Source organism: Aquila chrysaetos, chromosome 12, assembly GCF_900496995.4.
Source record: "Aquila chrysaetos chrysaetos chromosome 12, bAquChr1.4, whole genome shotgun sequence".
Classification (NCBI taxonomy): domain Eukaryota; kingdom Metazoa; phylum Chordata; class Aves; order Accipitriformes; family Accipitridae; genus Aquila; species Aquila chrysaetos.
In genome coordinates, this window is record NC_044015.1 from 13,256,476 (window position 1) to 13,283,693 (window position 27,218).

General features: G+C 37.9%; 1 protein-coding gene across 5 annotated transcripts in view; it reads left to right on the top strand.

Moving 5' to 3' along the window:
• The window catches only part of PLA2G4A (phospholipase A2 group IVA), an 86,053-nt gene extending 62,635 nt beyond the window's left edge, over positions 1 to 23,418 (top strand). For all 5 annotated transcript variants that reach the window (XM_030031798.2, XM_041127863.1, XM_030031802.2 and 2 more), the window contains 9 exons: positions 1,309 to 1,423; positions 5,648 to 5,785; positions 6,098 to 6,190; positions 9,073 to 9,144; positions 11,182 to 11,424; positions 17,070 to 17,254; positions 19,724 to 19,919; positions 20,200 to 20,357; positions 21,821 to 23,418. In XM_030031798.2, the coding sequence (XP_029887658.1) occupies positions 1,309 to 1,423; positions 5,648 to 5,785; positions 6,098 to 6,190; positions 9,073 to 9,144; positions 11,182 to 11,424; positions 17,070 to 17,254; positions 19,724 to 19,919; positions 20,200 to 20,357; positions 21,821 to 21,952 (1,332 nt within the window). In that variant the 3' untranslated portion in view covers positions 21,953 to 23,418. The remainder of the gene's footprint in view (positions 1 to 1,308; positions 1,424 to 5,647; positions 5,786 to 6,097; positions 6,191 to 9,072; positions 9,145 to 11,181; positions 11,425 to 17,069; positions 17,255 to 19,723; positions 19,920 to 20,199; positions 20,358 to 21,820) is intronic.
• Positions 23,419 to 27,218: the final 3,800 nt, after the last annotated feature.

Here is a 27,218-nt window from a genome sequence, read left to right on the forward strand (position 1 = left end):
CTGAACAGATACTGGATAAGAAACTTGTAAAATGCTTTCCTTGCTCTGGGACATATTTCTGAATGGTACTCAGTTCTTTAAGAGCTAGGAAAACATGATGCATTTATGTGCAACAGAAATGAGCTCAACCGCTGGGTACTTGTAGCAAGCTCTTAACATTGTGTATCATCCATTAAAATTACTGCTCAAGCAATTTCAACAAAAAATTACAAAGTGGTGTAACCTCTTTATGCACATTTTGCTATAAGAATAGCAGCATTTGCTTAAAAAAAATACTAATTTCAAGGTGGAAGATCCACATCTTTATTTATTACTACTTGTTTTTCTGAGAAATGGGACAATAGGAGGTCTTCATACTGTTGTATTTTATTATTGAAAAATCCTAATTGACTGAATCAGGCACACAGGCTTCAAATGAGTCAGGTGAGCAGAATTTGGATTTGGTCTTATGGTAAGATTAAAATGTGTTAATAGATTCACAGACATGTTTTATACACTTGTATCTTTCATGAGTATACATTGCCATTAGGTTTTGAACACTTTAAAATACTGAAAAACAGGCAACACAGCTTTTAGTAATTGTGATATATAAGCTAAGTTTCTGATGATGAAGGGGTGTTAATGATCATGTGGAGTTTGTTAGAAGTCCCTGTTTACTAAGGAGTTACACAAATGCACAGATGTTTAGCTTAAATCTGAACCTGTCACAATCAGGGAAAAATGGAAATAAGGGTCTTGGTTATTCACGGATAACACATCTTAGTACTATTATGTCATAATGACTTTCAGTCTTTCTAGATTGCAGACGCCAGAATATTTTCTGGGGGAGAAGCAGATCCTTTGTTAGCAAATGTAAGCCTCTTAATAGTCCATTTGCTTTTCTTAGTTATCTTTGCTGACTTTTCAGGAACAGCACAGATTGAAAAACATTACATGATCGTTAATGGCCGCTCTGCCTAAGAGGGGTTTTTCCTTGTTTTAGTCTTTTACAGTAGCAGAGGGAAAGAAATTGCTTTGTCCAACACTACTGTTTTCTTTTTGGCCATGTTATTTTGGATTCTATAACACATGCTTATTTCATCTTCCTATCATGTCTTCTCCCACTCCTTCCTTCCTGAATTGTGCAGTTAAAAGGCATTCAAGCAGATTACTTCCTTTTACAGATTCTTCTGTTCTGTTTTTCTTGGAAGTAACCGAGTTTGTCCATTTTTCTTTTCTTGGAGAATTTCAGAGAAATGAGTAGTCTTGCAAATATAAGCAGGCCTTTATAGGATCCGTTTGGACGTAATGTCTTTCTTTTTCATGCAGAGAATGGACACCACTTTGAGCAACATGAAAGAGAAAATCAATAATGCACAATGTGCTCTCCCACTCTTTACCTGTCTCCATGTCAAACCAGATGTCTCAGAGCTTATGTTTGCAGGTATGTTTTCAATCTGTGTACTGAGTCACTTGTGAAAAGAAGAGAGGAGTGCATCGCTGCCAAAAAAAGCCTATTTTTTTAATACTTCAGAGAATAGTTGTATCCTGCAACTTGGTCCACTTTGAAATTATTAGTCTTATGGCAAGGATTAGGGAGGAATTTGCCATGATATGAAACATTCTTTGGGGCTTAACAAAATTTGCATTGTTATGAACTGAATACAGGGAGATTTTAATTTATAAAAAGAATAGGAAGCTGTGATGCTGAAGGATATCAGGCACATCGTAAGGACTGTTCTGGTGGGTTTTAAAAAATGACTGGGAAATGGACACATTGGTGTTCAGCGGCTTCTGGGAATCTGACAGTAGAGTCTGATAACAAGAAGTTACTCAGGGATAAGGGATCACATACTTAGGTAGGTGGATGCTTATGCAATTGGTGCACTATTTACACCAGGGTTACAGGGCTGTGGAGAAGAGAACAGGCATCAAATGGACATATTCGTCATGGCATACCAGTGAGCATTTTCTTGGCTTTGAAGATGCATCTTTTCCTGTCCGAGGAAAGACAAACAGACTGTGTTTTAGGTCAATGGCCTCTTATTTCTCCATCATTCTTGGGTTTGGAGACTTATTCTTAGACCATTTTCTAAGCTTTTTTTTTTTTTTTACCTGAAAATAAGTCTAACACCATAACAGCCTCTTTAGGTTTCTGTGAAATGTTAAGTGGTGGCCAAGTTTTGTTCTCTATATGTTACAAAAAAAAAAGATTTCCTACCAATTGAAAAGTATTGCTTATCCATGAAGTAGCTAAGTACATTGCAGGAGTCAAGACGAAAAGAAAGCTGGTGTTTCTTCAACAGCAGAAAGCTGCTTAACATTAGTTTATCAAACAGGTAAAGGGAAATGTCTTCAGTCATACAGGATTATTCCTCTTTCTAAGAAGAGTGAAATTAGAATTGAACAAACAAATTAGATATACTACCTCTTTTTTACTTCTTGCACAGTGTGAAGTACTGTTGGTAACACAAAAGGGGCTTTTGCTTTTATTTATTCCATAGGTTTTAATCCCATCTAGTAGCCTTAATTGAGAGTGGGTCCAATTGTGCTAGATGCTGTACAAAGAAAAGGATATGTATATCTATATAGTTATATATAAGACTGAGAAGGGAAACACCAAGTGACTTGCCTGAGGTTTATAAGTCAGACATTGTATCCACGTTTCCTTAAAAGGTTATTTGGAACAGTTGCTGTCAAAACTTTGTTCGTGATGGAAAATGAGGTTGTAAATTAGGTTAAATTTTTCATGGGAGAAGTCTACTTTCTTCTTTAGGAAACTGAAACCTTTTTCTTTGAAAATAAAGTATTTTGGTTTTTGATGAGCTTCTGTTTTCTGAAAAATTTTATTTGAGTTACTTATTTACTGTTTGAAAAACAAAATTATCTTTAGTTAACAATGACCTTCTCTAAGCAAGACCAGAAGCACCTGAAGGCTGGTCTAATTTCTCTAGCCTTACCAATTGGTCTAAAAAAGGTATTGCTTCTGCCAATGGATCTTGGTTTTGCTTTTTTGAGGCTATCGTCTATATCATTATATAGGATGCTAGATCTTGATCATTTCTATTGTAAGCTTTTTTTCTCCTTTTAGAATTGAACAGCTATTCTTGACGTGAAATATATAGTAAGTTTTGAACAGGAATATTTACACTTTCTTATTTACTAGATTATAGATGTAGATGAGATCTTTAATGTTGTTTCAAGTTGAAATGCATTAATTATATCAGATAACATTCCTTCTGGGAGTGATGGTGCAAGATTTCATGCAGCTGCTAATAGCTTTCATGCCCCAGGCTCTGCATGTTTTCTCTACCAATAGCATTTTTGACCCAGGTGGTGCTGGCCATACCCAGAACTGCAGTAATCATTTTAACTGAACATAATTACAGTGATTTAGTTAAAGACAGCTTTTTTTTTTTTTTAGTTACTATAGCTTCTTTAATGATAAGAAATTACCTGAAGGTACTGATATTCAGTGTTAAAAAGGGGAGTGGAATTTAATGTTTGGCTTTGGTATTGTGTGCTTCCATCCCCTAACAGCCTTGTTCACCAGCTTTGCTGCTGCTGCAATGCCAGACCAGTCAAAATTTGGACTGGGGTTTTGCTCTTGAAAATCATGATAGTAAACTTATGTCTGTGAGAGGGTGAGTGTGTGTGTTGCTCCGTACCAGTAAGTGCTACAGAATTCCTTTGGGAAGTAGGGCTGCCTTGAGGTATGGATACTTAGCACTCAGATCCCACGCTCTAGGTTTCAGAGGGATCCTTCAGTCGGTGCTTGGTTAGCCATGTTCATCACACATACAAATTGGGTATGTGGCTTTGATCTGCCCGCATGCAGCAAGGCTGGACTGTAAAGTGAATCCAGTCTCAATGTGTGAATACAGTCCATGCATATATATGCCCAATCCTGAATCTGCCAAATGCTTAATGTTGGCAAAATATTACCTCTCTGTCTTCCCTCCTGAGAACAGGAAAAATCTGTTGCATCTTCAGCTGGTATGAAGCAGTGTAGAGTTATGATCAAACTTACATCAAGGCCACATCCAAAATGCAGTGAGCACAGCTGAGAGGTTTGACTTTATATTTTGGATTAAGCCACAGCCAAGAAACTAGCCTGGTTTACTGGGATATAAACACTATGTATTTCTCTTGGTATAGAGTTTTCGTCTCTTGGGACATTCAAGTCCTGCTCATTTAAATGGCCACTGTCTCAAGGAGCTTCTGGAATGGCAGAAGCTAATGCTGAAGCCCTTTAATTTTAAAGCAGAAATCTTATTTCCCTAAGCAGGATATGCGATTTGAGAAATCATCTTCTTCAGTGCAAATACAAAATGAAAGCGGACTATCACAGATTAAATTAATTCTAATTCTAAATTCAGTTTCGCTGTCAACATGGTTCTGAATACGTCTGCCAATTCCTGTTTATATATCTAAAGGGAAATACCATTAAATTCCTGGACTGGGTCTTCAAAGGAATTTCCTTCTGCTTCAATAAATGTGAAGATTTGTGGGTGGTTTATTTGGAAAGTAGGATGTTGTATTTGACTTAGCATAGATAAGCATTGCCCCATGAAACAAAACTCTCAGCAGTCATGATTAAATCTTTCCTTTTCAGGACGAGTGGTTAACCTGATGCTTAACATTTCAAGAGAAGCACTGAATATCTTGAGGAGTGGATGGAATCCTGTGAATTTTGGGGACTTTTCAAAGCTGTTTCTTTTGCCTTTCTATTTCAGAATTATTTCTTATTTGTTTATAGAAGCAGTCAAATCAATCAGTACTAAAAGTATCGAAGATAAAATGGATGAATGGGTGAAATACTAAAAACGTAGGGTATTTTTTGTTATTGCTCTCTTTTTGAAATGAATTCTCTGAGTAAGCAATTCCACTGGTATCAAAGAAAATATTTCAAAATCAGCTAAAATCCATTTTCAAAAAAGTCATACATTGTAGAATGTAAATTACTTCTGAAATTTTCTGCTAAGATCAGAAAATGCATTTGAACATTTTATTCCGTATTTTTATTGAGCTCTCTATTCCACAAAATGGCATGTACTTTCAAAAATATGTTTGGCACTGTTTGGTATTAGTAAGTTTCTCAGCTGCCTCTCAGCTTTGCCTTTTCATATTGGATTTCACTAGAAACTTTAGGTTTTGTTGGAATCCAAATGCCTCTCCTAGAATATTTCACAACTTTTGTGATATTAAATATTTTTTCTTCCACCTTTGTCACTGCCCTCCACATTTTTCATAGGATCACAGTGAAAGAAAAGAAACTTGGAACTTAGACCGATGTTGCATTTCATGTGACAGGGAATCATATTGAAGCATGAGATGAAAACCAGATGTCATTTTGTTTTTCTCATTCGTGATCGCTACTTTTATGCTTCTGTTTTTACAAGCTCATATTTTTTCACTGAAGTTTGTTGTGACGAGAGAGAATGAGAATAAGAATTCCTCTTCTGCTGAGACATTAGACTGTCCTTCATTTGAAATAAAAATTTTGACTTCTGCACAACCTAGGAGATACTCCTTTTGGTTATTTAGCTTCCCATTTAACGAAAATTTCTTTGCTTGCATAGAGGTTTCACTCATTCATGTATTTTCATCCTGTTTCTATTCAGGTTGAGTTTGCTAACTAAGCACCATTTTGTTTCTTGTTTTGCAGACTGGGTGGAATTTAGTCCATATGAGATTGGTATGGCAAAGTATGGAACTTTTATGTCTCCTGATTTGTTTGGAAGCAAATTTTTTATGGGGACAGTGGTGAAGAAGTATAGTGAAAATCCCTTGCATTTCTTGATGGGTGAGTATGTGACAGAAAGAGACTTTAAAATAATTTCAGCAGTTCATGGACAAGGGCTTCTAAATGCAATCGCACAAAGTGTGAGACAAGAAGTAGAGTTCTCAATTTGTTGCAAGACATCCATTTGAAAGATTTCACAGACATGGACTGGCATTCCCTGTTTTTTCGATTCTGGTGTGTACATCTGAACTTATGACTTAGCATGTTCCAATATCAGGGGTGTGTTCAGAGAGCAAGCAACTGCTTAAACAGTGCAGTATATGTTTTTTTTCTTCTACTGCCTCCATTTATTGTTTACTTTTTTCCTTTCAGGCGTCTGGGGCAGTGCATTTTCTATATTATTTAACAGAGTGCTTGGCGTCTCCAATTCTCAAAATAAAGGTCCCACCATGGAAGAAGAATTAGGTAATATTAAACAATTACTAGTAAGATTCAGTGCACTCTCTGTGGAAGGATGGCAGTCTGCTGGTAGTCATTTTAAGAATGTGGAATTCAAGTAACTTTAATTGCTGACATTGCTAGATGCTGATGAGGTCAGGGAAAGAGGGCTAGTAATTTTCTTTCTTTCACTTTTGTTTCTGAACCAGTATCAGAGGTACTGAAAGTCACATGCATATATCCAACTGTTTTCATTAAGTCAAAAGAATCCAACTCCCTTTTTTGTGTTGTTATGCTAGTTTTGGAGATCAGAAGCTGACAAATACTTAATATTTACTTGTGTAGTCTCTTGACACTGGACTGTATTATTCAAGGGATTAGTAAAATAAAACCAAATTTTATCATCTCTGGATTGTTAGATTGTTCCATTCTAACCACAAGTCACCTGTTGGTATCTGTTCCTTTGCTTACTAATTTAATGATTTCGTTTTCATTCCTAATGCACAAATGGCGTAATGACTGTAAGGAAAGAATTGTAGCTTGGTTTGAATAGACTTTATTGTGTTTTATTCGAGAATGCAGTTGATAATGAAAGGGGGTTTTATACTTTCTTACCTATTCAGAAGACAGCATTACAGGAAAATATATAACCAATAAATAAATTGTACTAGACAGCCAGATTTTTCTGAAGAGCGTGGAGAGAAAATGCACATTGAGTTAATTTAAAAAAAACAACAAAAAAACCTCAAGCCCCTTAGCTGTCTCTGCCTCCTAATAGATGGTATTCAGCTGTTTGATAATGTACTTATTTATGGACGAAAATGAGACCTGTGCCTCCAGATTCGTATTTCTGATACAACTCATGAGTGTTAACACCAACTAATGGGGAATCTCTGTCAATAAATTTTGTAGTGGAAAAGTCTGTGTTACTGCTTTTTAAGATGTTGAGACAGAATGTTCTCTCTCATGCGTGGCTCATTTGACATATAATTTAAAAAATAGTCTTTGATGTGGGATTAGATATGAAAATACTAATGTGACTTGAACCACAATCTATTACCAGAGCTGAAGATGTCCCAATGAAACCTTGGTACCACCAAAGTGAATGGCAGAATGCCAGTGAACATCAGAAGAGCCAGTGGTGCACCCAGTATGTGTAAATCACAGCTAGAGCAGTAAATAATAAATTTTGCATAGGGGTTGCTTTAAAGAAATGATTTGAAGTCCAAAAATTGCATTTGTTGGTTAGCTTCCTCTTTTGGTCACTAATTTTTATTTGACCTCTCTCCTACATCATTGCTCAAGAATTTGTACATGTTTGTCTTTGGTGTGTGTTTGTCCATTAACTGTATTTGAGTAGTGATTGAGGACCCACTGAGTATTAAAAGGAAGTTGTATTTAAGGAAAAATACATGATGACTAAGCTCTTCTGTTTCTGTGGGGATTTTTTCAATGTTGTGTGTAAGTCTAAGAGGGCATAATCCTCTTCAGGAAAAAAGCAACAGTGGTGGTCATCTGTATCCAGTATTCATTACCAAGGGTAATAAAGCTGTGGTTTTTTACACTTGATAGTATGGTGACTCTCTCTTCAATCTTCTTTTTCAGCCAGGCGTGCTTATAGGAATTAGATTTAGACTTAAGCAAAAAGTGTCAAGTGTAATTGCCATTGTTTTGATACTGCATTTGGTAGAACTTACAGCATTTGTTGGCAATTACAGCCCAAAGCAGGGGTATGCCACCAGAGACCAACATCTACATTATCCTTCTGTGAGAAAAAGTAGTTGGGGTTTTTTTTCCAATTTTTAATGGGAAAAACAATGTTCAAGTTCATTAGGAAATAACCCTCATTCAGTTTATTTTAACTGGCTTCAAATTTCAGTTAGAGGTGATTCCTAGCATACATTATACTAGGGAATAAAGGGTTTTAGTTTTCAAAAGTCTTCTCTTGGATACATTTGCATCACTGGAATTCAGCCCCTGTCTCCAGTCTCTGTAGGATATAAGCTTCAAAGATGAGACTGCTCATAAAACATTGGAAATTTACTGTGTTTCAAGAAGGGCTTCTCTCCATAATTAGCGAAAATAATGTTGTCAGCCTATAATCCATTCGCACATGAATTCATCTCCATTACAAATCTTACCTGAGCAATGGAATGTGTTGCTTTTTCAGTATTCATTTTGACTTTGAAATAATGCCTTGAGATAGCAATGAACAGTTAACGATGACTGTGTGGTTGTTTTGGAAACAAAGCTGTTAACCCTAACAAAATGCAGATTTTTGCCAGGAAAATTCACTCATTTCTGTTTTTATTTCTCTCACTTAATGTTATGAGATGAAAACTGTTGTCTTTTCTACCCATGTAACTGCACTGGCCTTTATTTTTCACACATTATCCAGTAGAACTTTCATAACCATCTTGGCCTTTGTTTTTCCCCCACTATTTTTAAGGGTACCCATTTATATATGTATGAATGAGGTTAAGTGTTACTCTTTTTTTTTTTTTTTAATTAGCAGGTAATTAGCAGAAATTAACATTGTCTTCCTAGTTTACTAGGAGTTATTGAGAGGACAGAAGCTATACATCTAAATTTTAATCAAGGTGAATGAAATGTGTCAGATATGTGGTGCAGAGGTAAGTGGTAGGTACTGCTTTAGGATTAAATTTTGTTTTCTCAGCCCTTCAGCTAATCTGCTTAGTGCAGGAGCTTTGCAAAAATTGCAGGCTAAAGCCAATATATTCTGATCAGATTCTGAACATAGAGATGGCCACAGCAGATAGAATCTCTTCAGCTGTATTTTCTGTTATGAAGACTATGATAGTTCCATGACTCAAATTGTTTTGAAATTCTTAGCTGTTCTGACAATTAAACCCTAGCAGTTTAAAGTAATTTTATATTTCTTTCAACAGAGAATATTAGGCTAAAGCACCTTGTAAGCAATGACAGTTCAGACAGTGAAGATGAATCACAGCATCCAAAAGGTAAGGAAATCCTCATATTTTATTTTATAGTTTACTTTTTTCATCAGCTTTCGTGTAGCACAGTCAAGTTTGTGAATGTTGGTAATTAGCTGGTTTTCCTTAGTCTTATCAATAGTTTGTTATAACTGAGAGCTCTGCTCTCATTTATACCAATGGTAAAACTTAATTACCTAGCCCAAGGATCTTAAAGGAGCCAGTGGCTCAGCAAAATAGAGAAATGTTGAACAAGAGACCTCAGGAGGGCCTTTGGCTTGACTTCATGCCTCCTGCTCAAGCTGATGAGCAAATGATTCTCTCACATCACACATCTTCAGTCTTGGTGTCAGCCCAACAGTGCTTCGCAGAGGTCTGCAATGTCACATATATCCAAAAATCAGGCTTGCTGAGCCAGTGATCTCCAGAAGTCTGTTGTCAGCAAGCTACTGAGCTCAGAGGCGTGTTCGAATTCTTACCAGCCCATCAAACTAACACTATCCATTGTTTTCAAGGGTTCCTTGATCAAATATTTACCTGAGAATGGTTTACTTTGTGTTTCCAGCGTTCATAGATGTCTTCTAGCACCTTTACAAATGTCATTGATACAGGAAATTCCTAGTGCTTGGCACAATATTTTAAACAATGCCCAAATCCAGTTTCCCAGAAGAGACACAACCACAAGGGAACATTGGGCAGTGGGAAGAAAAGATCCTACTGAAAATTATCTTTAGGTACCTAAACCACCTGGGGATTTCTGTGATTTTGGTCAGGGTCTCTGTCTGATCCTAATAATGCTTTCTGTATTTGATGATACTTTTGGGCACAGCAGTGATTTTCACCTGAAGAAATTGATTATGTTTTAACAACTAAAGCAAAGATGGGAATGCCGCTCTTTGTAATTTTAGGATCTACAACAAGAAAAGAAAATCTTGTGTGATGAGACAGTGAAATTATGTCATTAGCTCAGTTAAATGATTACTTCTTCAATTCCCCTTATGTGTAAAATAATAGGGAGAGGGTGATACTGCCTTTAGTGTTTATTTGCGGATTTCCTGTTTAAGCACTACAGCCAGCGCAAAACACTACATTTCTCTCATAGTTTGTAGCCATAGCGGACAACCTACAAATCTGTGATTTGTAAACACTTGGTAATCCCTCTCACTTCTATAGAATATTATTGTACAGATGTTGAACCTCTAAACTTCGCGGTGTTTGATGCTTGCTTTCTCTCTACTTATATATAAATCAAGTCCTTTAAAGCCTGGATTAGAGGCACATTTCAGTGCTGGATTTAAAGGATCAAGCCTGAGCCTGAATTATCTTCTTCTACAAAGCACCCCAAAAAGTCAAGTTTTGACAGTTTACTAATGCAAGGTGATGCCAATCCAAGTCATTTTTACTGTGACGTCTAGCTATAGACATCTAAGTCTGGATGTTTCATTGTACTCTTTAGTTAATTAAAACCAGATATTGATTGTAGTCCACAGTTTACTGTAAGGATATTTTCAGATATTTTAAAATTCCCATGCTATAGGATTCTCTTTCATGCAGACTAACTTTGCCTTCTTAAGGAAGGCTGAGTTTTCTAGCAATCAGCAAAGGATGGAGAAGGGTATCAGTTCACATCCAGATGAATTTAGGTCTACATAGAGTATAGAACTTGGCAACTCAAGTCTGTTCCCTGAGCCCAGGAGAGTTTGCATTCTGGGTGCTAGCACAGATAAAGCCATATGCTCGTTGCCCTTTCCATCCAGACTAACTAAGTCCAGCTCAGGTCATCTAACACATTGCCAGTGTATTTGCCTGATGGACACATCCACACAGCTATACTGCAGATGGAAAGTTTCACTGGCCTGTGAATTTAAGAGGATGGTTTCTCTCCATTCCTCTGAAATTTTTGTAGCAAAGTGCCTTCGTTCAGTCCATGACTCCTTGAAAGAAGGTTATGACCCAGTTCCTTTTATTTTAATAGGTCCTTTATTTTAGTAGACCCAGGAATCTTGGTTTTATACTTTATACGTTAACTGTCTCACCATTGGTTATTTTCATTTTCCTCTACAGGCACTGAAAATGCTGAGGCAAATCAAGAATATCAGAACAGCAGCCAAGAAAGCTGGGTGCAGCGAATGCTGATGGCTTTGGTGGGTGATAGTGCCCTTTTCAACACCAGGGAAGGGCGTGCTGGGAAAGTGCACAACTTCATGCTGGGATTGAACCTCAACAGCTGTTACCCGCTCTCTCCTCTGGCAGACCTTCTTACTCAGGAGTCGGTAGAGGATGATGAACTAGATGCAGCTGTTGCAGGTTAGTTCACAGAAAGCCTATGTTGCTGCATATTCATTAGTAAAACCAGAAATAGTGAGTTCTCATTGGGATAACATGGAACTATGAGGCTTACAACAGCACGTACCTGAAGGCAGGAGAATGTTTCTGTAGTGGCAGTCATGACTATTGATCAGCAGCAGAGGTTGTGAGGTGACTGGATGTCTCAAAGGGCACCGCACAGTGACTTCTGTCTGCTGCCTACCTCTCCTGTCCCCTGTCAGAGTGTGCAGAACACTCAGTATCTTTTGGAAGGGAAGTGGCTCTTTGTTTTGGAAGAATTGCTTGCAGAGGTGCCCAAGCTGCTTTTGTGTATGGCGCCCTTCATTAAGGCCACTTTCTCACTCTCTTGGACTTCTACAAAGGGTATCCTGTGTTGTTCCTTTTCTTTTATTGGTGCTAAGCCTTCTGTGGAAATAAAACCTTTCTGTGTTCTCCTGTAGGGCTTCCCTTTTGAAAAATTTTGTAGCTCTTCTGCTGTCTTTGTCTTCCTCTGGAAAATATGCAGAGACAACACAATTGTAGATCCTTGCTTTGCTGACACCATGTTCTTCCCAGTGTGACTATCTGTCAGGTGCATTCACATTTCATGTGTGACTGATGTGTAGATGCATCCACATGTCATGTTGGCTTAAGCAGGAAGCAGGGATGCAGATGGAAAATAAGAATTTCAGAAAAATGTTAATTTGCAAAAGAAGTTCAATATCTTCCCCCACTCCATGAAGTATATGGTGTCTGGAACAGTAGCTGCAAAGAATTAGGAATCGCATTCAGTTAGTATTTTGAAGATTTGCTATAGACAGTGTTCATTACAATCCTCTCAGTGAAAGCCAATTAATTTCTTAGTATTCTTCTGGCACTGGTGCTTTTTTTTTTCTTCCTCAGTAGACAGCAGAGCACTGAGTTAAGGATGTGAGTTGCCCTATAGAAGTTATGTCACAGTGAAGATGCATACTTGGTGGAGCTTCCACATACAGTTTCTGTGATATAAACTGTAATGCTTCTGGATTATTATGAATTACTACTGACAGACATCAAGCTGACGAACTACAAATCTCTGAAAGCGGTGTTCCCTCCATATTCTTGTGTAGCAGCACAGCACTACCAACCATCCCTCATAATAATAGTAGTCACTTCAGCCCTTATTTTCTGTTCAGAGGAAAGAGATTGTCCTAACTGGTCATTATGCAATAGTAAGTACCAGATGTCGTTTAAAAGCTTAAGTAGCAGACGCGCTCTAATGTGTATTTGTTAATGTAACAAATCCCTTTGAGTGGTTGTGTAGTAATTTCCATCTGTACTCCACTTTCTAAATATTTTTATCATCTCAGAGGTGTTTACAACTGGGTAATCTTAATATTTATAGTAGTTGTAAAAGAGGCAGGAAAGTGGGTAGTAAATTTATGGTTGGAAAAAATGACAGTTGATGAGAATTTTGCATAATTAAGATGTGGATAAGCTTCAGAATCAACCAGCAACTTCCTGACTGTTAATTTTAATTGAAATATTTTAATTGAAATAAAATGCTGGTTTGACAGAATGAGCCTGCACCTCTGAGACAATTACTTTGGAGTGCCTGAAATTTCTTTGGGTAAAATGTCTGGCAAAAGTTTGACATAACTGCAATTTTTTTAGTGTTAGCTGAAGCCCACACTCATAAACCTGAACTAACAACTCAAATCTGACAGCTATGAGTAGTTGCAATATTATGGTCAAGAACAGTTAAAAACCCCTTGAAATTTCAGTAGTTAATATAAAATTTAATCATTCAGTAGTGTGATAGGTGTATCCACACTTCAATGCTGTGAATTTTGCTAATATGTGTAAGAGCCTAGGAGCCCAGAGGAATGGATAGAAAGGAAACTTTGGTGTAAATTTAAAATACTATATATTACCAAGGCACTGGATGCATTTAAGCTTTGCATATTTATTCCTACCACTAGCAGTTTACCTAACAGCTTGAGTACAAAGAGAAGTCTGAATTGCTTTAGGACTTTCTCTTTATTACCAGACTCTCCAAAGGAGAAATAGATGGTGAGGGGCCTGGAGCACAAGTCTTATGAGGAGCAGCTGAAGGAACTGGGGCTGTTCAGTCTAGAAAAGAGGAGGCTGAGGGGAGACCTTATCGCTCTCTACAACTACCTGAAAGGGGGTTGTAGTGAGGTGGGTGTTGGTCTCTTCTGTCAGGTGGCTGGAGATAGGACAAGAGGAAGTGGCCTCAAGTTGAGGCAAGGGAGACTTAGGTTAGATATTAGGAAAAATTTTTTTACTGAGAGGGTTGTCAAACATTGGAATGGGCTGCCCAGGGAAGTGGTTGAGTCACCATCCCTGGAGGTATTCAAAAAGCGAGCGGACAGGGTACTTCAGGACATGGTTTAGTGGGCTTGGTTAATGGTTGGACTCGATGATCTTGAAGGTCTTTTCCAACCTAAATGATTCTATGATTCTATGATTCTATGAATCAAAAAGGACATAAATAATACTTTACATCTCCAGTTGTCTCAAACCTTCTGTAGACCCACTGAGTTGCACTGCAGAGGATGAACTGTGGCAAACCTAAGCCAATGTTACAGTCATTACTGAGGATTGAATTTAGGGTCTGCAGTGCATACAGCAGAGATCCCAGCTGCTTGATCTGAAAGTAAAATGCTTGGCTTCGCTTTACAATGGATTCTATTTATGCCGAGCCTTTTCTTAGTTGATCTCAAATATGCTTTAAAACTTTACACCCCTTGAATGATTTCATTATGAACTCAGAGTTGTTCTGTTTCTGTGCCTTGATATTACAACACACCAAAATCACTTGAGAAAATGCCAAGTGAATAACAATAGGGAAAAAATAACTCATAATCTCTGCTTCCTTTTTTCAGTATTTGTTGAAACTCTGTTATAGTAGATGCACGTCAATAGCAAATGCCCTTTTCATCTCCCATGCTTCCACTGAAGCTGCCATCTGTGACAAAGTTTGGTCTCTAGAACATGCTGTCTTTTTTATTTCCGAACAATTCTTAATATCTGTTTGTGTATCCGATTACTGCAAATCAGATAGGCATGCTGTGCTGTTTTCACACAGAGCTGTACTCGTAAACATCTTGTGCTTCTCCCAGTTTGCTGTTTGATGGACTGAAAGCTTCTTGTAATATGGATGCATCTTTCATAAAAGCAGTCCACATGGGCTGAAAATTAGTGTCCCAGGCTCTCAGAGCATAAATACTCCACTTGGTCTCCATACTGTTCGATGAATAATGATGGTTGACTTATCAGGGCTGCTAGAGTATATAGAATGATTGTCCTGGATTTGTGTGTTGTAAACTATAAAAAGAATAAAGCTTTTTTATCCAGCCCTTCAGAATAACTACAGCACAGGCTATAGAGTAGGTTATGCTTCTTTTAGCATCAGGGATGGTTATTGTACGTTACACCTCTCCCAGGAGCAATTGCAGGCTCACCTGCAGTGTCCTGAACCACAGTTCAGTCTGCCTGCTTGCCTTGTCTCACCGAGCTATTGTGTGTTGCTTCTGGTCTCTGGGCCCAGATCCTGTGTAAATCAAATCAAATTACATGCTGAGTCTGCCTTTAAAGTCATGTTGTTAAAATAATACTGGATTATCTTAATTGCTTTTTGAATTCTGACCCCATAACATGGACACAAGTTGCATTTTGGAACTTTTCTTCTCAGTTCAAAGATTAGAAAGGTACTTCTGAAATGAATTATAATAAAAAGAAAAACCTTTAAGTTGAACTTCTCCTGTAATCACAGAAGAGCACGACTAATAAAAACAGTCTATGTGTTCATTATAAATTTATGATGTTTTAGCCTTTAAAATATCATAAAATTATTATGATAAATTTGATTATAGAGTCATGAAGGCTCTAAGCAATAGGAACCGTCTTGTTTTTCAATGCCTTTTTGGTAGGAAGTTTGTGTAAGCAGTAACACTCCTATCACAAACATTATTATAGGTGGTACTATTCTTGTTTAAAGGATCACTGTTGACTTTCAGACAGTTACAAAACTTGAACAAAAATGTTTTTACAATTTTTAGAAATTCTATTGAGAACAAGGGTTAAATCATGTTTGAAATGTTGTCTTTAAAAAAGGAGGGGGAAAACAAAACCGATCTACTTGTATAAAAGGATCTGTAGTAAGTATTTTTTTACCAGTGTTTTTTTAATTATGATGAATTTGATAGGCACTAATATATTTTCATTGATTTATGCTAATTCATGGTTACGAAATATTTCTGGTTCTAAAATAGGTCTGTAAACACACTTAGCCCTTTTGCAATAGGCAATAATTTGAAAGTGTTTTCTGCCTTAGAAATCAAGGCAAATATTAGGAAACTGGTACCTCATTTCTTAGCAAAGTGCCCTCTAATAAATAATAACAAAAATAAAAAGTCAAAATATCTGTTCTGAGATTTTTTTTGCTGCTCATAACAATAAATTTTTCTCATGGATCCTGGAATGGTAGGAACTAGAGTTTGAATTATTTTTTATTTTCTTCACATTAAAATATCTTTTTTTCAGACTACTTCTGTTGCCAATAAGTAGTTGCTAGGAAATTTAATTATACAAGAAATAATTACATTATTCTATTCAGCATTCCTTAGATTACACTGCCCTCTACAGATATGAGCATTAGTTTTTAGTCAAAAGGGAAAAAGATGCACTGGAAATATTTTTAAGATCTAGAGCAAGAAAAGACTGTCAGGAGAAAAATTTTAAGTACTGCAGTGATCGTTTAGTAGTATCCAGAGACTTGGATAAGTGCAAAGACACTTATGAAAAATTGCTTGTTTTTTTCTGACCTGCCCCCAGGGAATATTGGGGTTAAAGGGGAAACATCATCTTCTTCAGCCCTCAGTTTGGGCATTAGAGATAGGGGACTATTTTATACTATAATGTGACGGTAAAAACAGTAAGTGGCTTACATGTAATTCTGCCCAATGCTTAGATTTCAGATATGGATATGGCCTACCATTTCTTTTTGTTTGTAGTATAGTAGTGAGAATGAGGTCATGAGATTTGGTGTAGGTTGAAAAACAAGACTTGATACTGCTAATTTTAATGGACAGAAGCAGACACAGACAAGCATCATGCAAGAGCAGAGCCACATCAAGGCTTTTTAGGCCAATTTCAGATATTTGGGGAAGAGGAGTTGGGAAGGCCAAGGGATTGGGGGGGAATCTGAGGGAAGAGATTTGGGCAGGTGGTATAGGACATTGTGGAGATGTCTCTTAACATCCCATAAACACCTTCCTTTGTGTGTGGGTTGTTAGGGATGGTGGTGTAAAGGTGGGAAGGCTAGGGTCAAACCTGGGCATTTGTCCCCTTTGGTTTTGCCTCTAGCCACCTCTCCTTCTGCCTTGGGACAGGGTGTTTGTGTACTTGACTTACTGAGGTCCTTTCCAGCTCTGTTTTTTTACCTCATTCTCCAGTTGTCAAGATGAGAGTTAAGGTTACATATGAGTTCATGGTAAGTTTTGCTGGGTTACTGTGCATTTTAAATTCTGTGGAATCTTCAGTACTTGGGGAAACACCGGAAAGCCCATCAAAATTTCAGTTCTTAACTCATGTGTTCCTGTTTTGTTTTGTTTTGTTTTGTTTTCATTTGTTCTGCACAGATCCTGATGAGTTTGAGAGGATATACGAGCCACTAGATGTGAAGAGCAAAAAGATTCATATAGTGGACAGTGGGCTTACATTTAACCTGCCGTACCCACTTATCTTAAGACCTCAAAGAGGCGTTGATCTCATCATCTCTTTTGATTTTTCAGCAAGGCCAAGTGATTCCAGTCCTCCTTTCAAAGTGAGTAAGATAGGCCATTCCTTTCTTTGTGTTCATAAACTTAAGTTGACTCAGTTGTATTCTTGCAGTCAGGTTGGTTGCACATTTCATGGTTCCAGAAGGCCTTAGTGCTATTGTATCGACAGCATTGGTGCAATTTGTTTCCACATCAAGGCAGAATATTGCACTCTGCCTCAGTTCCTGTTTACGTGACTCACATGAGACAACTGACACAAAGAAGGCTAATGTAATTCTTTTGAAGTAGTAGCTCTCTTGTTTTTATGGAAGTCTTGCCTTCACACTGAATTGCAGAATTTTATTTTATGTCAGTATTAAACAATTAAGTCATTTACCATTGCGCTAGTACTCTAGCTTTGTACAGTTGTTCTCCTCTGTGATGCTGGGGTCTAAATGAATGGTTTTCTGTCATCATCTTGCAGAAATATGTCTCAGTCACTCTGGTATTGCTAAATATATAACATTTTGGAAGTGGGGCTAACTGTTCAGTTACATCTCACTAGGACAATCCCAGTACTGGTTTAAGTAGGATTCCTAAATCCATTCAGGCCAGAGCAAAGTAACAACAGAAAATCTGGATTAAATGATGTGGTTGTTTTCTGTAGCAGGTGTGGAAAGCACAGCTGTCAGTCTGTACGACCTGTACAACCTACGCATCGAGACAGCTCCAACTGATCAGAAAGGCTTAATGTTGGATCATTTTGGTAACTGAGAAAAAGCAGCTCTTATGAGACTATTGTGAGGTTCTCAAAAAGGAGGCAATATTTTTTTGAAACCCAAGTGGATTTTTAAAAATAATTTTTAAGGAAACCAAGAAAACATGCCTGTTTGAGAATCAACTGGCATTCTTTGTTGCTTTACAGAGAAATTTCAATTAGAACAGAATATTTTTTTCCTTCCTCTTGCTATCAAGGGACAAAACCCCCAAACAACATTAGAAAATAACAGCAGGAGCAAAATGAACTCTAGATCAGTGTTGTCAAATGCAAAGAAAAACAAGCTTCAGGAGAAAAAAAAGGAGTAACTTCTGTAATCTCTGGGTCTCTTGGCGACTGCTTGGAAGAATAGAGCACTAAGAAGACTCTTACTAGTGCTGAGATCCTTCATTTTCCTTAATTGACTGAATCCCACAGTTTGTTTCTTCCTTTAATTTTCTATTTAAGAATTTGTCTCCTTTTTTGTCATGACTGAATATTTTCCCCATCAGCTAAATTTACTGACACAGCACTGCCATCTCCTCTGAAACATCTTCTTTTTCCTCCCTTTGTTGATGTTCTGCACATGGAGTCTGTGCAAAAGGCTGTGTATAGTCATCTCTGTTACTCTTAGCCTATGCATTGAGCTTTCTGTCTCCATCAGCTGCAATTTTCTGTGTTGTTTTGGGGAACATACCATAACATGGAGAGATTGATTGGAAGTCAAGTGGTATCCTGAAGGTTTTTCTGTAAACTGTAATTTTAAAAAGGCAAAATCCTTTTACGCAAGAAAAAATGGTGGGAAAATTAAATGGTGCCTTAGGTTTTCATGAAGCCACTGTTGAAGGGAATGGTTCATTATTTCTGAAGCGGAAATATGTGTATAATAAAAAGAGTGACGTAGTTCCAGCTAATACACAGGTATAGTCCAAAAGCAGAGGCTGTATGCTAATGGCCTAAAGGACAGAAACCAGTTTTGTTTACTGGCTGTGCAATGCCATTGGTTCTGCTTGCATTACAATGAGTAAATGCCAATTCAAGAGTTGGCCTATATCTATGGTAGCACTCTAATATACTTTTATTACTCCATCACAGAGGGAAATCAGCCAGCTGAAGTCAATGACTCTACTCTTGTTTTATCATTTTACACCCACTATCTTTTAATCTCTTGCGTATCCAAAACAGTTTCCTAAAGTAGGGTCCTATTTCATTCAAAACCAAGATTAAAGATGTTGACCTTCCCTCTCCTCCCTCTCACACACCCTCATTACATGCTTTTGAGTCATTATTTACAAATTATTTTGTTTACTGAGTTGTCCTGAGGAAAAAAAAGCCTGTTTTCCAGACTTCTTTACTTAACATGCTTTCAAATGCTGTTCTGTGCTATGATGTGACTCTGAACATAACAACGCGTGGATTGGTGTTTATTAACTCTCATTGGTTTCCATAGCACTGATAGTCAGTTTGCAAGTAAAATTACGGATGGTTTTTTTCTAGCTGTCAGCTCTGTAAATTCACCCAAGGATTTATGTGACAGAGCAGCTCTTTCCTTCCTGTGAATCACCGCAGGTGGTGAAGATTGGGCAGGCTGAATTAGGTGCTCAGTTTGCCATACTGGGTCATCTATACAAAGATTGATTTGATCAATCTTTCTGCTGTAAAGAAGCGTGAGTTAATAAAACTGCTTCTAGTAACCATTTTGACCTGTGTGTCTCAACATAAAATCTCACTTTGCAGTGGATGCTTATATGCACCTGAGTCTTTGTTATCTTTCCAGGAAATTTTGCTTGCTGAAAAATGGGCCAAAATGAACAAGCTTCCTTTCCCCAAAATAGACCCAAATGTATTTGATCGAGAGGGCATGAAGGAATGCTATGTTTTCAAACCAAAGGATACCTCTTCAGAGAAAGACTGTCCAACTATAATTCATTTTGTTTTGGCCAACATCAACTTCCGGAAGTACAAAGCTCCAGGTGAGCGCACAGTTTCTGATGCTAAATCTAGCTGTTCCTTTGAAGCTTTATAATGTACTGTTGATTATATACTAGAAATGTTTTGTCTCTGAAATACCTCTTAAGTCTTTCTGTAGTAGTTAGGGATTTCAAAGGAGCCATTAAAAAATAAGACAGTAAGTCCTCAGACCTAACGTTTAGATTGTATTTTTGTAAAGCCCTAAATCTGCCATACAGAAGGTACAGGGGTTTACTTCAGTGTCTGCCTGATTGTTATGACGTACATTTGTTCTGTACGCAGGTGTTCCAAGAGAAACACAGGAAGAGAAGGATTTTGCAGACTTTGACATTTTTGATGATCCGAATACACCATTCTCTACCTTCAACTTCCAGTATTCCAATGAGGCTTTCAAGAGGCTTCATGATCTAATGGAGTTCAACACCCTCAATAACATAGATGTATGTATGCCAGTGTGGAAGGGGCTTAAAGGGTCTAGATTGTTGAATGGGAAAGTAGGTGGTGTGAATAAAGCCCTAAATCTGCCATACAGAAGGTACAAGGGTTTACTTCAGTGTTTGCCTGATTGTTGTGACATACAAAGTGCTTCCTGCATTTAGTTGTGCTCCTTGCTATTCTCAAAGTTGAGGCTGGATCCAAAGCCCATTATAGTCAGTGGAAAAAAACTGCTTTATTTTAATGAGGGCTGGAGTATACCCTAAGTGAGTTCTTCATGAGCTTGTGTAGAAGCATGCACAAACTGTGGGATGGTTAACTTGCATCCTTCCAGCCTGGGAGGGAAAGAAGAGTCCAGTCACTGTAGGTAATACAGTGGCTGGACTTACCTGAAGAGAATCGCATGAGATACACTGTGAGAATTAAGTGAAGAGAATTTGGTATTTTCACTTGACCTCTATTTCTAAAGTACTGAAATAGCAGTGTTGTAGGAAGTATTACCATACATGATTCCCTGTCAATAATAAACCACTAAGCAAATATGCTGCTGAAAAGGCCAGAAGTGCTTTCCAGTAGAAAAATGTCTGAAGGGTATTTCTGGGGCTAAGAAGATTGATGTAATATTGTGGCCATCTTCCAAATGGAAGAACTATTGGAGTGTAGTATGTGTGCTTTTCATAATGTTTGAGCCTGTGCTTGTTAGGATCCATTCCAATTCATATTCTTTTCTAATTTGATTTCTGTGTTGTTTTTGCCATTTTACCATCAAAAGCCCTGCAGGGTAACTGAGTAAAGGTGACTGTGTAGGATGTAGACATTATGTTCAGGATTTTGTACTCAATTCTTTATGTATGATGATTTTCTAACTGGAAGAAAGGAAATTGGAAATTTTCTGTAAAGATCTCTGGAAATTTCTCTTATCAACTAACTCAGTAATAATTATTTTTTATTGATACCAGCTGTAACATGACACCATGATCCCAGCATCTGCAGAGTGAATTGCCATATTCATAAGTGTAAATTATCATCCCAGATAAAGAAATGATTTTTTTTCTCAGTATAGTAAAGAAATCTTGTTACTTCAGGACAAAGGAAGCAAAAGTGAAGATTTAATCTTTCTCAAGATAATAATTATTTTCTATATCCTTTAAGTATGGATTTTCTCAGTATTTTGATTTACCCTTCAGAATTTCATTGGGACTCAGTTTAAATGGTTTATATTCTTGGGTGACTTCTTCGACATTGGTGGCATCCTGTTGTATCTTTATTAACTACATTAAAATCAGCGCTTTATATAATTAAGAAATAGTATTCATAATAATAGTCAGCAATCACTTTGTTCAATGATGGAGCAGTGTTAAAAGTAGGAGCAACAGTTGTTAACATCTGAAGGGGTCTTTTCTATCAGTTAATAAATCATTAAGATGTAGTTACTTCGCTGAATGACACATTGTTCACTGTTTTCCAGGTGATCAAGCAAGCTATGATGGAAAGCATTGAATACAGGAAAGAGAATCCATCTCGCTGCTCCGTGTCTCTTAGCAGTGTTGAAGCAAGGAGATTCTTTAATAAGAACAATCTTAACAGCAACCATACGTAGACGATGTGTCTTACGTCCCACTCCTTCAAGAAACTGGTTCTATCTCTATTACTGGAGTCAAAAAGACATGATCAGAGCATCACTGCTCTTGCACAGGGCTGTGCAAAACTCCTGAAAACTTTTTCTCGTGAATTTTCAAATTTCAATATAATTTTGTACTTCCTTTTTTTTAAACTAAAAACATTGAAAACATTTCAGTATGCTGATATCCTTATTTTAAAAACTATGGAATTAGTATATTTTTGCTATGGTTGTTGGGTTCAGTGTCTTTTCTTTTCCCTACAAAATTGTAAACACTGGCTTTCTCGTAGTGGGGGAATTGTCTGATTTTTAATTGATGTAAACTGGGCATATCTTGAAATGTAAGATGGAATTAGAAACACAATAGAATAAAACTTTAGTAACAGAGACAATGTATACCTGGGCTTGGGCCCAGATTCCACTCTGCTTTGTATCAATGAGAAGATTTTCTCTGACTTTGGTTTGAAAAGTCAATAATTGCTAACTTCTGCTAGGCAACAGCAGCTCCCTATTATATAAAGTCGCTTGGCTGCTTACAAGCTCTGCTAAGGTTGATTTCTTGTACTGGAAAGGGTTTTGCTCAGTAATAACCAATGGCTCTATTGGCCGTACCAAAACTCCATCATCAAGCGGTGTTTCAAATTTCACTTTTCTTGCATGAGTGGTGTCTCTTAAAAAAGAAACAACCCACTTTTTATGAAAAATGGGTATCAAAGAAGGGGTTTATACATCTTTGATATTATAAGTAGGATCCTCAGCTGGTTATTAATACTAGTGGAGCTTTTGTAACTGATGCTAAGAAGGATCTGCTCTTCAATCTTTTAATCTCAAATATTTTTACAAAAATTGAAGCCCACTTTACTACTGCTGTTCAAGAATGTATGTATCCACTCAGCAAAAAATCCAACCTCTTATATTTTCTTTTTCTCTTTTGTTCCACAAAATTACATTTCTTGAATTCTTGAGCTAGTAGCACCTCTGTGTTAAATTATTGTTAGTTCATGTATTTCTGACCAAAATGTTTATAGATAAATTAAAAGCAATTTTGCATTTGATCATGGTTAAAAGCATCACATTTCTGCAAAGGGACAGTGGCAATGTTTACTGGGGATAGATAAAAAGTTCCTAGGTAAGAATGTGAAGTAGTTCATGTGTTAAGGGCTATTTTTAAAAAATATATTTTTAGTACATTGCATAATGAAAGACTGCATAGACATAGATTATTTTAGTACCATCTCAACAAGTGTTAACTCTGCAAATGCATAGAAAAATGGAGTCGCACCTCTGAAAACTTACAGCCTCCTTTGAAATAATGTAATTGGCAAGGGTGTAACATGGGAAAGAGCAAAAGGAACTGACGAGGTCACTGATGGCCTTGCACTGTGTGCAAGATCTAGGAGTCACACACGTTTTCGGGCTGTTTGGCTGGCTTGTTTCATTTTTTTAAAGTTCGTGGGATTAACTCTCAGCAGATGCACCTGACAGTCCCGGCAGTTTTTCCTTAGCTGCTTTCTTCTGGAGTTTGAAGAAGATAGTAGGGGCTGAATAATTTAGTTCAAGGTGAGATTGCTGTCTCTGAGAGTTAATGCAAGAGAACATACAAAGGTTTTGCAGAGGTGAGAGGGGAAGAACACATCCCCAGCTGCCCTGCGGATCACTTGTCCGACGCTCCACAGCAGATGGAGAAGAAAAGCACTCCTTTCACTAGGATTATCATCGTGGTGAAAACAAAGCACGTTTTAAGTAGGATTATTTGCAGTATTGTGGTCAGAAGGCACGCGTGTTTCTCTTCAAGAGCTGTAACTGGAATTTCTGTTGCTGTTAATAGTGTTCAGATTTCACCCTCTATCTTTCTGATAGGGCTGTCAGGATCCTACCAAGTGCAAAGATCATGGCCGCCATGAATGCCATCACTTTGTGCAGAGACTATTTGAAGCATAGCTGATCTTTTGTTTGATAGTTTTCTGACAATTTTTACAATAACTGCTCGTTTATCAGAGTTTATTGCTAATTCAGTGGCTGTCCCTTTTATTGTGAATTATCGAGCTATTTTTAGTTGTTAAAATCTCTAAGCCCATGGGAAGGAAGTAATTATAATGCATTTCTTTTAACAGCCACTGCATCATCCCTCCTTAAATCTACATGCAATGTTACATGATTAATAATATTTTCTGTATTGATCAATAGGTTTTATTTCTGTTTGAGTTAGTGCATGTTTAAAATCAAGAGAGAAAATAAAAGTAACTTATCTTAGTGTTGCATAATTTAAACATTTTCAATAAATTTTGGAATACAGGAGGAAACTGGTACTGTTATTTTATTGTAGTATTTTCTTTTTATTTTTTTTTTCCTTTTGTTAACATAATATTTTTATTTTCTATTTTATAATATGTACCTACACTGTTTCTGGAAGTGTCTTATCATGCTTGATACGGTTTATATTATCACAGTGTTATCAGACAATAAAAAATAAAACCTAACTATATTTGGCATCTACTGTTTTCAGACAGGTTTTTTTGATCATTTACATGGTATTTTCACTTTTATTGTGAAGAGATGTTGAACAGCTCAGTGGTGTGTGGAACCTAGTGGGACAGCTCACAGGCAGGAAATTCAAGGTTTTGCTTGTTATTCTGGTTTTTTTTAGTTTAGATGTTAAAACTACAACTTTTTTGAGCAGTTCAGTGTGTGGGGATAGAACATTAATCCATTTTTATTCCTACTTATACATTTTGTTATCTGCCACTCTGCCAGATATCTTGTGCTGTTCTGTTAAGAGCTACTATGGCCAATTACAGTATGGGCGTTGGGTCTTTGCTGCCTTTAATCTCTGATTTCTTAAAAAAACAGGTCAAGGAGGGAAGTGTCTCCAAACCTGTTCAGATCAAATAGCTGCTGGCCTGTTGCTTCTGATTGCTGAAAACCAGGAGGATTCTGTCATTTGCAGGTACTTCAAAATGCAGGGGCATCATTCTGATAGAAAATGTGTAAATATTTTTCTTCCATTACTGTATGGTGAATAAGGCTAAGAGTCAGTTATGACCAGCAGGTCTAAGAGTACAATATTAGAGGCATCAGAAGCTTGTGATCTAAAATGTCTGTGGAGGGAGTGACAAGTGTCTCAATATGCACCAAACTCTCGTGAGCCAACACTGCTGGGACCTTGCAGTAGTATAGGTACTAGTATGGATTTTCTCATTTTGGAGCAGAGGGTCTCTCTGCCAGGGCAGGAGTCCCTCTTCCTCTGCTAAAATCAAATTTGTCATACCCCCCCCCAGTTCTAACTTTTTCAAACATTTGAAGTGGCTTGGGCTCCCCAGAAGCTCATTGCTAAGTTCATAACTGTAGTTTCACTACAGTCTCAAACAAAAAGCTTCTCTTAATTTTGTGTCCATAAACTTAAAGTGGAAAAATCCATCTTAGTATGATCAGAAACTTAGAAATTGAAACCTTATTTCAGTTCAGCTGCAGAGCAGAATACTAGGATTTACAGTCTTAGTCACACATTATATTAAAAATTGTGTCAAAGGAGAATAATAATGCAGAAAAAAACCTCTTCCACTTCTGACGACTGATGTGAAACCACATTTTTTCCCTTAGCCTAAAAAGTTAGTCCTTTGTTTCTCATTTTCCCTTCCTTCAGTCCCTGGTTCATCTGGTTTATGCCTGCAATATTTCTTTCCATCCGAATGTAGTATACCTAGAAGGCAGTAAAAGGTGGCTTTAGAGAATGAATTATTTCAGATGTCAGAAATTATTTTAGGTGATGCCTGCAGGATATGGAAGTGCCGTCATGCTAGCCCGGAGTGACTGCAAAGAGCTCAGCCTTACAGGTAAGTATGACTCCCGAAAAGCAGATGTGGACTGTGCGTCTGTCCTGCTCCAGGGAAGCCTGGCACCAAACCTGGCCCTGAGATTGCGGTTTTTTTTCTGTAGGACTTGCGGGCAGTCTCCAGCTGCTGGGATAGGCATCTGAAATCTTTGCTTGTCTTTTTGCTTTAGCAGCAGAAGTGAATGCTCAGAATAAAATCCTATTGACCCGGAAAGCATGAGAGCATGAGAGCGTTGACCTCAAGAGTGTTTGAATCAGTGAGAAGAAAATTCATTTTGGCAGGGAAACGGAGCGGCAACGAACACGCTTTCTGGTTTGACCTGGCCTATTTTGTCTGTGGGATGAAGCTTGAGAAGTCAGTGTGAACGGGCTACGGTGTTCTCTTTAACACGACCCTGATCATCCACAGATCTCTGCTTTTGGAGCAGCAATAGGCTCATTTTTGATGAGAGCTGTTTAGCTGCTCTGTACACACAAATGGATGTGAGATCAGTAACACTGAGGAGTTGTGCAACCACATGCATTTACATAACACGTTTGCTCTGATGCTCACTCAAAGCAAAAACATGTAGACGTTTCCTGAAGCTGTAAATTCACCCATCACTCTTACTGCTTTTGCACTTCACGTACGGGCTAGATCTGTGTATTAATGTGACTCATCCAATTAAGTTATATACACTGGCCCTTCTCACGCTAGGTAAAAAGTAAAGACTGTCATGGTTCACAGGCAAGGAATTCCCCATGACAACAAAACCAGACTATTTTGCATGCGAAGAACAGGCAGTGCAGCACTGAAGTTGACAGAGCAACTTTTTAATCTTTAGACTAACCAAAAAATTACATTATTTGGTACAACGGGAACAGGAATTCCTTATGTGACCAGTTAACCTGTGAGTGCCAAGCCACGCCAACTTGGCTCAGACAGAAATTAGGAACCAGAGGCCAAGCCAAAAGAGTTCTGTTCTCTTTAGGTTTTGTCAGGAGATGTATGGGAATAGAGGAAGACCCAAAGCAGGCAGCCATGCGCTGGAGGGGTGACCTGGACCCCAGGGGTGCCACAAATACAGCTGGTTCTGAGCAATAGGTAGGGGGGGCAAACAGGGTGCTGAAAGAGAAGCCCCAGCTGCAGTGCGGCCAGCGGGTGCTGGTGTGAGGGCTGGGCTGGGAGGGATGCCTGATGTTTGCAGAGGGGGACCATCCTGCCGGTGCTTTGGGCTTCCCCGCGGCTCTGTCTGCGCCTGGAGTCATCAGCCCCGTTTGTGAGGTCTTCCTGAGACCTGCCAGAAAAACCTCGGGGTACTGAATATTGGCCCAACTTCATGTTCAAAAAATATTTTGCCTTTAATGAGAGTAATGCTCTTCCAGTGTGTCCTCCTTGAAGCTTGTGGCCAAGCAAGAAGCAGAAACCCAAGT